Here is a 15,302-nt window from a genome sequence, read left to right as displayed (position 1 = left end):
TCTTACATAAGAACTCTTAGTGGATTAGCGACGCTCATTCAATAAAACTAGTGAAGCTGAGAACCTCAATTAGGCCTTTAGGTTTTAAGGTATCAAGCAGATAGGTCCATTTCGCCTCCCGCTGCAGAATTTTCTTGTCCCAGTTGCCCTTTCGTGGAGATCTCGGTATCACCTCAATCACCTGAAATTGGATAGATTTGGGATTCCCCTGGTGGCACTGTACCACATGTCTAGTGATTGGTGTATCTCGCTTGTGTATTATATCGCCAAGGTGTTCCCCTATCCGTACACGGAGCTGGCGTTTTGTTTTGCCAATATAGCTCATTGGGCACGAGCATGTTGTGAGGTAGCACGGTCGGCTGCGCAGCAGAAGACACGGGATCCAGGCATTAAGGTTCACAGCACACGGTTTAATCCAAACAAAAGTCCACCACAATAAACATGTGCCTCTCCAGCAGAGGACTCAGGGAGTTCTGTTCACTCCCTCACACCCGGCACACCTGCCCTTGTTCCTGTCTCCATTTAACCCTTCCTTCAGCCTGTAGGGAAACAGCATTAACCCTAGAGTGGATTTACTTTCTATCATGGAGTGAGCACAACCGGGGCGAGACATACCGGCCGTCATAGATAACCCCGGTCACAGTCTCACATACCCCCCCCCTCAGTTCAAGCGTGCGGGGTTGAACTCCCGCCATCAAACACGGGCCGCGGGACAAGGCATCGGCGTTGCCCTGCAACCTACCGGCCCGGTGTTCAACCGTAAACCGGAAGTTCTGCAGAGAAAGGAACCACCGGGTAACCCGGGCATTCTGTTCCTTGGCGGACCTCATCCAGACCAGCGGAGAGTGATCAGTCACCAAGCGAAACTGCCGTCACAGCAGGTAATGGCGTAGGGACTCCAAGGCCCACTTGATCGCCAGGCACTCCTTCTCCACTACGCTATAATTCCGCTCGGGAGGGGTGAGCTTCCTACTTAAGAAGGTGACGGGGTGTTCCTCCCCCTGAACCACCTGAGACAGCACTGCCCCCAGGCCGACCTCCGAGGCGTCAGTCTGTACTATGAACTCCTTCCGGAATCAGGGTTTACAAGAACGGGCTGTCCGCACAGGACCCCTTTCAGGGCCTGGAAGGAGTCCTCGGCCTGCGGAGTCCAGCGCACCATGACGGACGTCTTGCCTTTGAGAAGGTCCGTCAAGGGGGCTGATAGTCCCGCAAAATCTTTTACAAACCTCCTGTAGTATCCCACGATACCCAGGAAGGCCCTAACCTGCTTCGTGGTCAGGGGTCTAGGCCACTTCTGGATCGCCTCAACCTTGTTAATTTGGGGCTTGATCACTCCTTGGCCTATCACGTAGCCCAAGTAGCGGGCTTCTGTGAGTCCCAACGCACATTTCTTGGGATTGGCTGTCAATCCGGCTGTTCGAAGCGCGTCCACCACCGCTTGCACCTGTTCCAAGTGGGTCTGCCAATCGGAGCTGTAAATAATGATGTCATCAAGGTACGCTGATGCATACGCCTGGTGGGGTTCCAGCACTAAGTCCATCAACCTCTGGAACGTGGCCGGAGCGCCATGTAACCCAAAAGGCAAGACAACATAGTGGAAGAGACCCTCCGGCGTAACAAAAGCGGTTTTCTCCTTGGCGGACTCCGTCAGTGGCACCTGCCAGTACCCCTTGGTCAGGTCGAGCGTGGTAAAATATTGCGCCTGTCCCAGCCTGTCAATCAGCTCATCCACCCGGGGCATGGGGTAGAGATCGAACTTGGATATTTCGTTCAATCTCCTAAAGTCATTGCAGAACCTTAAGGAGCCATCGGGTTTTGGTATTAGGACAATCGGACTAGCCCATTCACTCCGGGATTTTTCGATGACCCCCAGGCGTAACATTGTCTTTACTTCCTCTGATATGGCTTGTCGTCGAGCCCCGGTACCCGGTATGACTTCAGGCGTACCTTCAGATGGGGCTCAGTGACAATATCATGTTGTATCAGACTGGTCCTACCGGGCAGCTCGGAGAAGACATCGGGGTTCTGCTGAACCAACCGTCTGGCCTCTCGCCTCTGTGTCTTGGTGAGGGCTTCTCCAATCCTTACTTCCGGTTCGTCCTCTCCGGAGGTCGCTGGAGCCGGAGGTGAACGACCCGAAGAGGAGGGAGATGGGGAAAAAACAGCCATCAGGCTTTCCCGTTCCTGCCAAGGTTTTAATAGGTTGACATGGTATATTTGTTCAGGTTTCCGCCTACCGGGCTGCAATACTTTATAGTTAACCACCACTCTTTCCTTTATCTCGTAGGGGCCTTGCCACTGAGCCAGGAATTTACTCTCCGCCGTGGGGATTAATACCAACACCCGATCCCCGGGTTTAAAGGTCCGCACTGTGGCTTGTCTATTGTAGCGGCCGCTTTGCGCGGCCTGAGCCTCCTGTAAATGCTCCTTCACAATTTGCATGACCGCGCTTATGCGGTTCTGCATTCCTAAAATGTGTTCAATCACACTTTTATGGGGGGTGGGCTCTTGTTCCCATGTTTCCTTTGCCAGGTCCAACAATCCCCGGGGATGTCGCCCGTATAACAATTCAAAAGGCGAAAACCCCGTGGATGCCTGTGGCACCTCACGGATGGCAAACATCAAATAGGGAAGCATCATATCCCAGTCTTTCCCGTCTTTTGAAATCACCCTTTTGAGCATGGTTTTCAGGGTTTTATTGAAACGCTCGACTAAACCGTCCGTTTGAGGATGATACACAGACGTACGCAACTGCTTGATCTGGAGTAGCCGGCATAGCTCTTTGGTCACTTTAGACATGAATGGGGTCCCCTGATCCGTAAGGATCTCCTTGTGCAACCCCACCCGGCAGAACACAGCAAACAACTCCCGAGCTATAAGCTTTGCTGCAGTATGTCTGAGAGGTATCGCCTCGGGATACCGGGTGGCATAGTCAACGATCACTAGGATGTGTTGGTGCCCTCGAGCGGACTTTATGAGGGGCCCCACCAGATCCATCCCTATCCGTTCAAAAGGGACTTCTATAATGGGCAACGGTACCAACGGACTGCGAAAATGGGTCAGGGGTGCAGTAAGCTGACACTCCGGGCAGGTTTCGCAGAACCGTTTTACCTCCCCAAAGACCCCGGGCCAATAGAACATTTGCAATATTCGCTCCTGCGTTTTCTTGACCCCTAGGTGGCCACTCATAAGGTGTTTATGAGCCAAGTCGAGGACCCGCCGGCGATGCGGCTGGGGCACCACCAACTGCTCTACCCCCACGCCCCGTATTTCATCTACCCGGTAGAGTAAATCCTGCTTAAGAGCGAAATGGGGGTACCTTACCTGGGCACCGGGCAGCTGTGCCACCCCGTCAACTACTGTCACCCGACTCCGGGCATGTATTAATGTAGGGTCCTGGAGTTGGGCTGTCCCAAACGTATCTGGGGATGCCTCCAACTCCGGGATGGGCTCGACCATTTCAGCCACTCCTGCCAATACCTCTAGGGGTGACCTATCGGGTTCACACTCTGTCCCTATCATGGTGACCCCTACGGCAGGCGTCCCGGATTCAGGATTGTAGGGCTCAGGTCCCGGACTGACCAATATCTGAGGGGACTTAGAGGGTCCCCTCCATAAAGTCCAAAAATAGGGCAGATCCCTTCCGAGGATCACGTCATAAGGAAGAGTGTTAAGAAGTCCCACCTCATGTTGCACCTGACCGCAAGGTGCTGTGATGGTGACAATCCCCGTGGGATAGTCTCGGCGGTCCCCATGTATGCAAACCACCCCCACGGTACGTCCTGTGGCCTTTACTTCAGCCCTCAAGGTGGATCGCACAAGGGTCACAAAGCTCCCGGAATCCAACAATCCTGTAACCGGACATCCATTCACCTGTATTTGGCACAAGTGGGGCTCCGTCTTTGGGGAGACCAGGTCAGCGGTACACACCACCTGAGCATACATTGAACCCCGCCGGGTAACCCCACAATCCATGGGCTCCGTGGTGAGTGGACACTGGGCTTCCATATGTCCCACCCGCTGGCACCGCCAACATCTAATGAGGACGGAAACCCCCTTGACGGGTTGTCGTTTAGGGTACAGAACCTTCCGGACCTCAGGAATGGCGGCCGCGGCCTCTGACGGGACGGTAGGGGACTCCTGTACCGTTGTCAGCGGTGGGTCCTTGGCCCTAGGCTTGGAGGGGCCGGACCGACGGGCGGTACGCAAAGTCTCAGTGTCCCGTATCAAGTCCTGCGTAGCCACATGCCGCTCTACCAGGGACACTAATTGGTCCAGGGTACTCGGGTCCCCCTGTCCTACCCACCGTTGAACGGTGACGGGTAAAGTGCGCACAAAACGATCCACTACTACCCTTTCCACCATTTACGCCGGGCTCAGAGTGTCAGGCTGCAACCACTTTTTTACAAGATGCAATAAGTCATAGGCCTGGGAGCGTACGGGTTTGGCTTCCTCATAGAACCACTGATTTACCCGCTGAGCCCGTACATAGGTATTCACCCCCAACCGAGCCAGTATTTCGGCTTTCAGGGTCACATAGTCAATGGCGTCCTCGGTACAGAGGTCCAGGTACGCTTTTTGGGGTTCCCCCGTCAGATAGGGCGACAATACCTCAGCCCACTGGGGGGTCGGCAGCTTTTCCTGCTCGGCAACCCGCTCAAACACCGCGAGGAACGCTTCCACATCATCCCCCGGGGTCATCTTTTGCAACGCTTGTCTCACCGCTTTCCGGACGCTGCCGTCGTCACCCGGTCCCGGGGTTGTTGCTGCCGGTCCGGCACGGATCGACTTGGCCAGGAGAACCATCTGTTCTTGATGTCTTTGTTCCTGCAATTGCAAGGCTTGCTGCTGACGTGCATTGGCCTGAACCAGCTGTTCTTGGTGCCTTTTGTCCTGCACTTGCAAGGATTGCTGCTGACGTTCCAACGCCTGGAGCAGGTGTGCATTGGTCTGTTGCTGCTGTGCATTAGCCTCTTGTAGCTGTGCATTAGCCTGCTGTTGCTGTGCATTAGCCTGTTGTTGCTGTGCATTAGCCTGAGCCAGCTGCCTTAGTATGTCCTCCATGGCGTCACCGGGTTTGGGCTGTAGTATAGCCGCTCGAATCCAGGACATGTGCTACCGGGTCACCAGGGATGGATGCTACACCTCACCGAGCTGGCATGCCCGCATTCTCCACCATATGTGAGGTAGCACGGTCGGCTGCGCAGCAGAAGACACGGGATCCAGGCATTAAGGTTCACAGCACACGGTTTAATCCAAACAAAAGTCCACCACAATAAACATGTGCCTCTCCAGCAGAGAACTCAGGGAGTTCTGTTCACTCCCTCACACCCGGCACACCTGCCCTTGTTCCTGTCTCCATTTAACCCTTCCTTTAGCCTGTAGGGAAACAGCATTAACCCTAGAGTGGATTTACTTTCTATCATGGAGTGAGCACAACCGGGGCGAGACATACCGGCCGTCATAGATAACCCCGGTCACAGTCTCACAATGTACATCTATAGACCACTCCCTCTGTCCGACAGCACTCTCTGTGCATTGTGTGATCCCTCTGTATTGTGTGTGATCCCACTGCATTGTGTGTAATCCTTCTGCATTGTGTGTGATCCTTCTGCATTGTGTGTGATCCCTCTGTATTGTGTATGATCCCTCTGTATTGTGTGTGATCCCTTTGGATTATGTGTGATCCCTCTGTATTGTGTGTGATCCCTCTGCATTGTGTGTGATCCTTCTTCATTGTGAGCAATCCCTCTTTATTATGTGCAATACCGCTGTATTGTGTGATCCCTCTGCATTGTGTGTGATCCCTCAGCATTGTGTGTGATCTCTGTGTATTGTGTGTGATCCCTCTGCATTGTGTGATCCCTCTGTATTGTGATCCCTCTGCATTGTGTGTGATCCCTCTGTATTGTGTGATCCCTCTGCATTGTGTGTGATCCTTCCGTAGTGTGTGTGATTCCTCTGTAATGTGTGTGATCCCTTTGTATTGTGTGTGACCCCTCTGCATGGTGTGTGATCCTCTGAATTATGTGTGATCCCTCTGTATTGTGTGTGATACTTCTTCATTGTGAGCAATTCCACTGCTTTATGTGTGATCCCTCTGTATTGTGTGTGATCCCTCTGTATTGTGTGTGATCTCTGTGCATTATGTGTGATCTCTGTGCATTATGTGTGATCCCTCTGCATTGTGTGTGATCCCTCTGCATTGTGTGTGATCCTTCTTCATTGTGTGTGATCCCTCTGTATTGTGTGATCCTTCTGCATTGTGTGTGATCCCTCTGTAGTGTGTGTGATCCCTCTGTAGTGTGTGTGATCCCTCTGTAGTGTGTGTGATCCCTCTGTAGTGTGTGTGTGATCCCTCTGTAGTGTGTGTGATCCCTCTGTAGTGTGTGATCCCTCTGCATTGTGTGTGATCCCTCTGCATTGTGTGTGACCCCCTCTGCATTGTGTGTGATCCCTCTGCATTGTGTGTGACGCCCTGGACCCCAGGGGTCACAGGTAATAAAACCTACCACATACACACACACACCCACCCCCTATGAGGTCACATACACGTCACCCGAAAGGGAAACCTGATGCCTCCCTCAGGGCCAGTAGGGCACACCAGGTGGGCGGAGTCAGGCGGAAAGGCACGCCCACCGAGGAGACTACTGTCCTGAGGCAGGAAATAAAAGGAGTTGAGTGAAGTTCTAGAGAGAGTGTGGAGAGGAGCTGTAGAGCTGTCAGGGACCCGGGTAGGAGCCTGGGACCCTTGAATCGTCAGGCAGGCAGACGGTGGTGGCTGCCTGCAGGAGTACCGGTACAGCAACCGGCGGAACCGTACGGACCGGGCCTGGGTTGGAGCCCGCCGGTTCTGAACCGGGGAGTCAACCATGTACCGGAGCACCAGAAACCGGGTACTCAGACCCCGTCCTAGCTTAGAAGCCACTGAGTATAGGCAAATTGACTGATTGCTGGCTGGACCTCATGGGTTCATCCACACCCAAAGTCCCGAAAGAAGGCAAAATCCCACCAAGACCGGGTGAGCGCCACCGCCAAGGGCCAAACACCCGACGGGCCAGCGCCTGCGGGCAACCAAGGGCTCCTCCGGCAGCTCAACGCCGGGGAGCGGGCTACCACTGCCCAGGCAGGGGAGCCGAAACACAACAACCAGAGGTGCACGGGAAAGGGGCCACCATCAACCCCACAGGGGACATCAGCAGCCGGCCGCGGGAACCGACCACATCCGAACTTTGGTTTACCAGTGACTCTGAGTGTGAATTAATCGTGAGTACACCAGTGCCATCTGGGCACGACAGACACTACACCGCGGCACGGCACCCTGCACCCCGACAACAACATCAGCGCTTGCAGTCTCCCAAGCCAGGGCCCCGGGACACACCGTCCCTACCCATGGAGGGGCTACCATCTCGGCTGAGGCCGCAACACCGATCTTGGGCGAGCCCGCCATCACCTCAGCCGCAGCGGTGGTGCATCCCGTCCCAACGACCCGTGGGTGGCATCACGACCCGTGAGACGACAGCTCGGCCCTCCCCGGCTGCGCGCCTCGTACCACCACCACCACCACCCCACTGCCTCTCCCCTTTAACAGAGCGACGTGGCCACCGGGCTGGAGGCGCTCGTGCCACCGACAACCCGAGCCCGGACCCCGAGCGGCTCAGCCTGAGCAGCGGAGAAGCAGGCCGGGCCCCTCTCAGGGCGGTACATGTGTGTGTGATCCCTCTGTATTGTGTGTGATCCCTCTGCATTGTGTGTGATCTCTGTGCATTGTGTGTGATCTCTGTGCATTGTGTGTGATCTCTGTGCATTGTGTGTGATCTCTGTGCATTGTGTGTGATCCCTCTGCATTGTGTGTGATCCCTCTGTATTGTGTGTGATCCCTCTGTATTGTGTGTGATCCCTCTATATTGTGTGTGATCCCTCTGCATTGTGTGATCCCTCTGTATTGTGTGTGTGATCCCTCTGCATTGCGTGATCCCTCTGCATTGTGTGTGATCCCGCTGCATTGTGTGTGATCCCTCTGTATTGTGTGATCCCTCTGCATTGTGTGTGATCCCTTTGCATTGTGTGATCCCTCTGCATTGTGTGTGATCCCTCTGTATTGTGATCCCTCTGTATTATGTGATCCCTCTGCATTGTGTGTGATCCCTTTGCATTGTGTGATCCCTCTGTATTGTGTGTGATCCCTTTGTATTGTGTGATCCCTCTGTATTGTGTGTGATCCCTCTGTATTGTTTGATCCCTCTGTAATGTGCAGGATCTCTGGTCTTTTCTGTAAGCCCGCCATTTATTCTCTTTGCTCTTTATATCCCCATTATTCAGTACAGTACACTATTTCCCAGCAGTGAGATGGTTACATTATCTGGGATTTCCTTTGCTCAGTAATCCTTTATCTGAGGCATAGCGGGAGGAGCGGGCGGTCGGGCTGGGGCAGAGCAGTCTCCGGCTCCTGTCCCACGGTTAGCTGGTGGTTGTCCTTGAGGTGTGACTGCGCGCGGCCGCTCATATCTCGGTACAGTGCGCTGTGTGCAGTGACCGCTGCTGGACTCTCTGACGAGCATGGCGCTGCAGCCCGTCACCCACATCATCTTTGACATGGACGGCCTCCTGCTCGGTGTGTACGCTGCATTCTTCCCTATTTATTTCTGCAATATTGCTATTCCGTGTGGAAACGATAGTGTTAACAATCCACTTAACTCTTTCCCTTCCAAAGTGTCCAGCTTGGAGGGAGCGCTGGTTACTTCACATCATTCTCTGCCTGCCATTGCTGCAGGTGCAATCCTCTGCAGTGGGCGGGTGTAATACTCTGCACGTCATCTGCCAATAGACTGTCCTCCTACGGACGTCATAGAGCTAGGTCACACAGTGGCCCCTGCTGGGCATTGGAGAAACCCCTCATACCGTGGGGCAAATATTGGCGCAGCAGCTCTGCCTGCAGTACCGTAATATCTGTTGTACTCGGGAACTCCAATTACCGTATTAATTCAGCTCATCTGGCACTCCAGCGTTCAGTGAGGCCCGAGCCTGGTGTGCTGCCCCCAATAATGGCAGCTGGTACTGGGGCTCCATATACAAATGGGGGCTGAATAGAGATGTGCTGTGTGGCTCAGGCCCTGTACAGTTTCTTTTAGTTTCTGTCCATAATATAATAGTTTTTGATCCACATTTCATAACGAGTTGTCTATTTGTTCCTGTGTTTGTTTTTTGTTGTTGAAAGATTAAGATTTCTTTTTCATGTTTATTAAGGGGAACCTGTCCTGTAAAAAAACCCCCAAAACAAAGCACTTTTAGCCTGCAGATATGGGGTTAATCTGCAGGCTAATCATGTTCTATTGCCGCCATTAGAGCCCTGCTGTTGGGAGGAAATAAACTTTATTCCTCTCAGCGTCCTCTGGCTTACAGTCATCGAAATGGAGCCGGGCACTGGGTGACAGAGCCGGGCACTGGGTGACAGAGAGCCGGGCACTGGGTGACAGAGAGGCGGGCACTGGGTGACAGAGAGCCGGGCACTGGGTGACAGAGAGGCGGGCACTGGGTGACAGAGAGCCGGGCACTGTGTGACAGAGAGCCGGGCACTGGGTGACAGAGAGCCGGGCACTGAGTGACAGAGAGCCGGGCACTGGGTGACAGAGAGCCGGGCACTGGGTGACAGAGAGCCGGGCACTGAGTGACAGAGAGCCGGGCACTGGGTGACAGAGAGGCGGGCACTGGGTGACAGAGAGCCGGGCACTGGGTGACAGAGAGCCGGGCACTGTGTGACAGAGAGCCGGGCACTGTGTGACAGAGAGCCGGGCACTGTGTGACAGAGAGCCGGGCACTGTGTGACAGAGAGCCGGGCACTGTGTGACAGAGAGCCGGGCACTGTGTGACAGAGAGCTGGGCACTGAGTGACAGAAAGCCGGGCACTGAGTGACAGAGAGCCGAGCACTAACGAACAGACAGCCGGGCACTGACTGACAGATTGAATATAAAAAATGGCACTTCCTTGAAATGGTGAATATTATGTAGATGGAAAGAGCGGCCCCCATGCAGCGGTGGATACCGCGCTGTGTTACGAGCACCAGCCAGTCTCCCCATGTGCAACTGAAGAAGGTCTTCTGTGACCGAAAACGTTATTTATGCACATCCACTGTTAAATAAAATCATAGCATCAAGAATTTTGGGAGTGCCTTGTGTCTATATTTAGTTTCTGGGCACTGACTGACAGACAACCGGGCACTGACTGACAGCTGGCTCTCTACTAATGTAATGCAGAGCTGGCTGTCAGTCAGTCTTGGTTACAGCAGCCCCTCACTATGCTCTGAGCGGTGACTGAAGCTGCACCTCTGTGACTGAAAGCCATGGGCCGCGGGAGGAATAAAGTTAATTTCCTTTCGACATCGGAGCTCTCAGAGCGGCGGCCGTACAGCGTCAGAACCCCCATATCTGCAGGTAATACTGTTTTTCTTTTTACATATTAACCACAATAACGATATGGCCATATTGAATTGCTCTGGACGGGGGATATACCAATTAATGTTCCCCAGGTGGGTACAAACTTCAAAAGTCATATTGAAAACACAGGAGGACAAGGATACGTACCAAGCATAATTACAAGAAAATTCATAAATGTCAAAAAATTATGTTTTATTATCTAGATACAATGCACAATACATTAGAGAATGGAAAAAAGGGGGGGGGGGTTGGATGAGTGTAGAAAAGTGAGGGCACAAATAACCCATTAAGAAAAACAGGAAAACAAAAGGTACAAAGTACAAGTACAAATGTACACCCCTGCAACTAAACAAACTCAAGTATGATGTTAAAAAGGACCTACATATGTATCATATGCGGCCAGTATTGGTCAGGTATGGACATGTGATCATCCACATACAAAGATTGTGGCTCATATTTGAATAAATGAGACCATGTAAACTTTTGAGGCTCATAGTAAAAAAAGGAGGTCACAACAGAGGTAAAGAGTAGAGAATCTTAAGGGGAAACAATCACCAGAATTTTTGTATATAACCTAAAGCCAGTGCAGTATTGGCACTATCAGGCTGATTCTATACATACCTGTAGTGGTCAGCTCAGATTTTTAGTAAATCAGGTGATCTGCATCTCTGTAATGAGGAGGGGTGCGGTGTAATGACATCAACCCCCTATATAAGGTGTGCTTAATTATTAGGCAACTTCCTTTCCCTTGGCAAAATGGGTCAGAAGAGAGATTTGACGGGCTCTGAAAAGTCTAAAATTGTGAGATGTCTTGCAGAGGGATGCAGCAGTCTTGAAATTGCCACACTTTTGAAGTGTGATCACCGAACAATCAGGCTTTTCATGGCAAATAGCCAACAGGGTCGCAAGAAGCGTGTTGGGCAAAAAAGGCGCAAAATAACTGCCCATGAATTGAGGAAAATCAAGCATGAAGCTGCCAAGATGCCATTTGCCAGCAGTTTGGCCATGTTTCAGAGCTGCAATGTTACAGGAGTATCAAAAAGCACAAGGTGTGCCAGACTCGGGGACATGGCCAAGGTATGGAAAGCTGAAAAAAGACCACCTTTGAACAAGACACATAAGATAAAACGTCAAGACTGGGCCAAGAAATATCTTAAGACTGATTTTTCAAAGGTTTAGTGGACTGATGAAATGAGAGTGACTCTTGATGGGCCAGAAGGATGGGCCAGAGGCTGGATCAGTAAAGAGCAGAGAGCTCCACTCCGACTCAGACGCCAGCAAGGTGGAGGTGGGGTACTGGTATGGGCTGGTATCATCAAAGATGAACTTGTGGGACCTTTTCGGGTTGAGTATGGAGTGAAGCTCAACTCCCAGACCTACTGCCAGTTTCTGGAAGACAACTTCTTCAAGCAGTGGTACAGAAAGAAGTCGGTATCGTTCAAGAAAAACATAATTTTATGCAGGACAATGCTCTATGACATGCATCCAACTACTCCACAGCGTGGCTGGCCAGTAAAGGTCTAAAAGATGAAAAAATAATGACATGGGCCCTTTTGTGCACCTGATCTGAACCCCATAGAGAACCTGTGGTCCCTCATAAAATGTAAAATCTACAGGGAGGAAAAACAGTACACCTCTCGGAACAGTGTCTGGGAGGCTGTGGTGGCTGCTGCATGCAATGGTGATCGTAAACAGATCAAGCAACTGACAGAATCTATGGATGGTAGGCTGCTGAGTGTCATCATAAAGAAAGGTGGCTATATTGGTCACTAATTTTTTGGGTTTTGTTTTTGCATGTCAGAAATGTGTATTTCTAAATTTTGTGCAGTTATATTGGTTTACCTGGTGAAAATAAACAAGTGAGATGGAAATATATTTGGTTTTTATTAAGTTGCCTAACAATTCTGCACAGTAATAGTTACCTGCACAAACAGATATCCTCCTAAGATAGCAAATCTAAAAAAAACCACTCAAACTTCCAAAAATATTAAGCTTTGATATTTATGAGTCTTTTGGGTTGATTGAGAACATAGTTGTCGATCAATAATAAAAAAATCCTCTAAATTACAACTTGCCTAATAATTCTGCACACAGTGTATAAACATTATTGCCTAAGCTCATCTTCACATGCCCTTTTTCTTGCAAACCAATTCTCTATACAAGGCAACATAGCCTATTCAAGTCATTGGGTCCTTTATAAAAGCCCTGTGATGAATGTCATGTTTCATCCTAATGCTTTCAGGTTTTTATTTCTGTTTAATGCATAGAAAAAGCTTGGAAACCTTTTGTTTTGCTTGTTTCAATGTAAAATAAGAATGAATGTAAAATTGTGTACAAAATGCTGATCTATATCAATGTGTTTTTCTTGTTTGCAAAATATGTCTGTGTGAGGCCTTAGCCACATGCACAGGTGTGTTATAAAGTGACAGTGCAGTGTGCTGAAGATCTGTCATACTATTGGGCCTCATTGTTATACACAGGTCTGCCTTTATTGGGTGCTGTGGGTTTCTGTTGATTGTGCTGCACTGGACTTGGTTACCTACATAATGTTATTACTATGCAAATGCTATTGTTTTGCAGTGTATATTCTCTGTTATGTCATGTGATACTGTTTTATGTTATATGTGCCTTTTAGGTATATATGGTATGCTCACTATGCAATGTATATTTTTACTTTAACAAGAACCTGTCAGGTGCAAAATGCTCCCAGAACCACGAGCAGTTCTGGGTGCATATTGATAATCCCTGCCTAACAGTCCATGTATCTAGTAGTATAGATAAAGAGATTGTTAGAAAAAATATTTGTAAAAATCTTTTATGATATGCTAATGAGCGCAGAGACTAGTCCCAAGGGAGTTAGTTCCTGTACTCATTCCGCCTTCTTAACATAGTAGCACACCCACAGGGATGTGCTAACATGCCAGTCAATGCAGCATCCCCAGTGGTGACATGCGTACCTGTATCCGCTGTCTCCGCCTATCAGAAGTCCCGACACTTCTGGTCTTGCTCAGTAGACCTCTCTGAATCCTGGACACGTACACCCGGCTTCATACTGCGCATGACTGGAAGTGCCAGAACCTCTGATCATTGGTGACAGCGGACACAGGTACGCTCGTCACCGCCGATGATGCTGCATTTAATAGCATGTTAGAGCGCCCCTGTGGGTGTGCTAACATTCTAAGAGGGTGGAATTAGTACAGGAACTAATGCCCTTGTGATTAGTCCCTGCGCTCATTTGCATATCATAAAGGATCTTTAGAAATACTTTTTCTACAGATCTCTTTATGTATGCTAATAGCTACAGGGGCAGTTAGGCAGGGATTAGTAATATACACCCAGAACTGCTCGTGGTTATTGGTGCATATTGGACCTGACAGGTTCCCTTTAATTTGTATGAAATGCTAGATATTTGAAACAAACATAACATATATTGGTAAATAGACTGTAGTGTACAAATTATAGGTTTGCATTAGCATATGCCTTCCCCAGTATGAAGTTGAAAAGCCAAGACTTTTTCAAAAGTAGAGGTAAGACACATGATGAGAGGAGGAAAATGTAGTACAGAAACGCCTGTGCCGTAGCTAGTCAATAATGAGTGCTAGTTAACCCTCACTTTTGATAGGATTAGTGAGTGCCACAATGGAGCATATAAAAGTGCTCCAACTTGAGCTGCAAAGGTATTATTTATCTCAGGGGCAGTAGACCAGCCCACTTCTATGAGAGAGGACTACCATTAGAAGAAGGTGACCACTACATCCATAAATGCTTTTTCTGATTGAAGGAGAGTTCTGTTATTTGGTAAAGGCAAGGATTAAACTCACCAGAGAAGCCTGTAAGCTGACATTTCATTGTAATTAGGAGTGCCTTGCTTGTGACAGCGATGTTACTGGTGCTTGTGTGCACAAAACTGAGATGCAGTGGTTGCAAAGGCTTGGCCACAATTGTATGCAAAGTTCCAAGCAGGCAACTCAGAAGATTGCTGCAGTGGATACTAAGAAAAGTGTTGATGACAAGCACTACATATGCAGAGCTATTGACACTGACACTGTTGCAGGGTGAAGTGGGTGCAGCTGAGGAGATTGCTAGCAATTTTTTTGCATGTGCCAGAAATGTGGAGGACCATCATGGTCAACTCCTATTGTCTACCTCTGATCAATGTTTAAAATGGTTGTCTCTTCTTATAAGGAGTTTTACACCTTGCATAACAACAACTAAACTGTGCATATATGCAGAGCTCTCCAGTGACATCTGGAGGGATCTGAGTGTTCATAATGCTATTAGGTTTTCGAGGAGAGGTATCACCATTAAAATTTCCTTTCTATTACTGTACATAGTCTTTCAGTAAAATATTTTGTGAGCTAAATATTATATAAATGTGCAGCTTGAGGGCACATCTCTTGCCAGCTGTCATGTGGCGAGTTATCTCATGTGGCAGTAGGTCTTTGAACCTTCAAGGGCCGGTATGCGACTGATTCCAATGCACCCCCTATAGCTACTTCTCTGATAGTACAGCAAGCCTCTTATCTCACAACTTCCCTCTTTTAGTATCATTTAGTTACAAAAGTGATAAATTAAAATTAAACTGGCAAGAATACTGAAAAAGACTGCAATAACTTTCCTTTTGCTTGGCACATAAACCAGCTAAGTGTGTGTTCTCCTGCTAGAAGAAAGGATTTCTTATAGAAATTGAAGTTTGTAATGTATTGACGCTCCTGGTAAAAGACAAAGGCCATAAAACACTTCAGCTGTATTTTTTCCAGTTGAATATTTCTCAGCGCTCTTACAGCTCTTCTCCCTATTTATCAGTGATAGCTAAAGTTTCTGTATTGTATTCATTGGTATCTTAAGCGTGCTTTATATGCTGC

At 49.5% G+C, this 15,302-nt stretch overlaps 1 protein-coding gene across 1 annotated transcript in view; it reads left to right on the top strand.

Moving 5' to 3' along the window:
* Nucleotides 1-8,399: 8,399 nt before the first annotated feature.
* The window catches only part of PUDP (pseudouridine 5'-phosphatase), a 449,753-nt gene continuing 442,850 nt past the window's right edge, over nt 8,400-15,302 (top strand). The window contains exon 1 of the mRNA XM_075335481.1: nt 8,400-8,617. Within this exon, the coding sequence (XP_075191596.1) occupies nt 8,563-8,617 (55 nt within the window). The 5' untranslated portion in view covers nt 8,400-8,562. The remainder of the gene's footprint in view (nt 8,618-15,302) is intronic.

The sequence above is a fragment of the Anomaloglossus baeobatrachus genome, chromosome 2 (genome assembly GCF_048569485.1).
Source record: "Anomaloglossus baeobatrachus isolate aAnoBae1 chromosome 2, aAnoBae1.hap1, whole genome shotgun sequence".
NCBI lineage: Eukaryota > Metazoa > Chordata > Amphibia > Anura > Aromobatidae > Anomaloglossus > Anomaloglossus baeobatrachus.
Note: the sequence above shows the minus strand (reverse complement) of the source record. Positions and strands in the feature narration are given on the sequence as shown.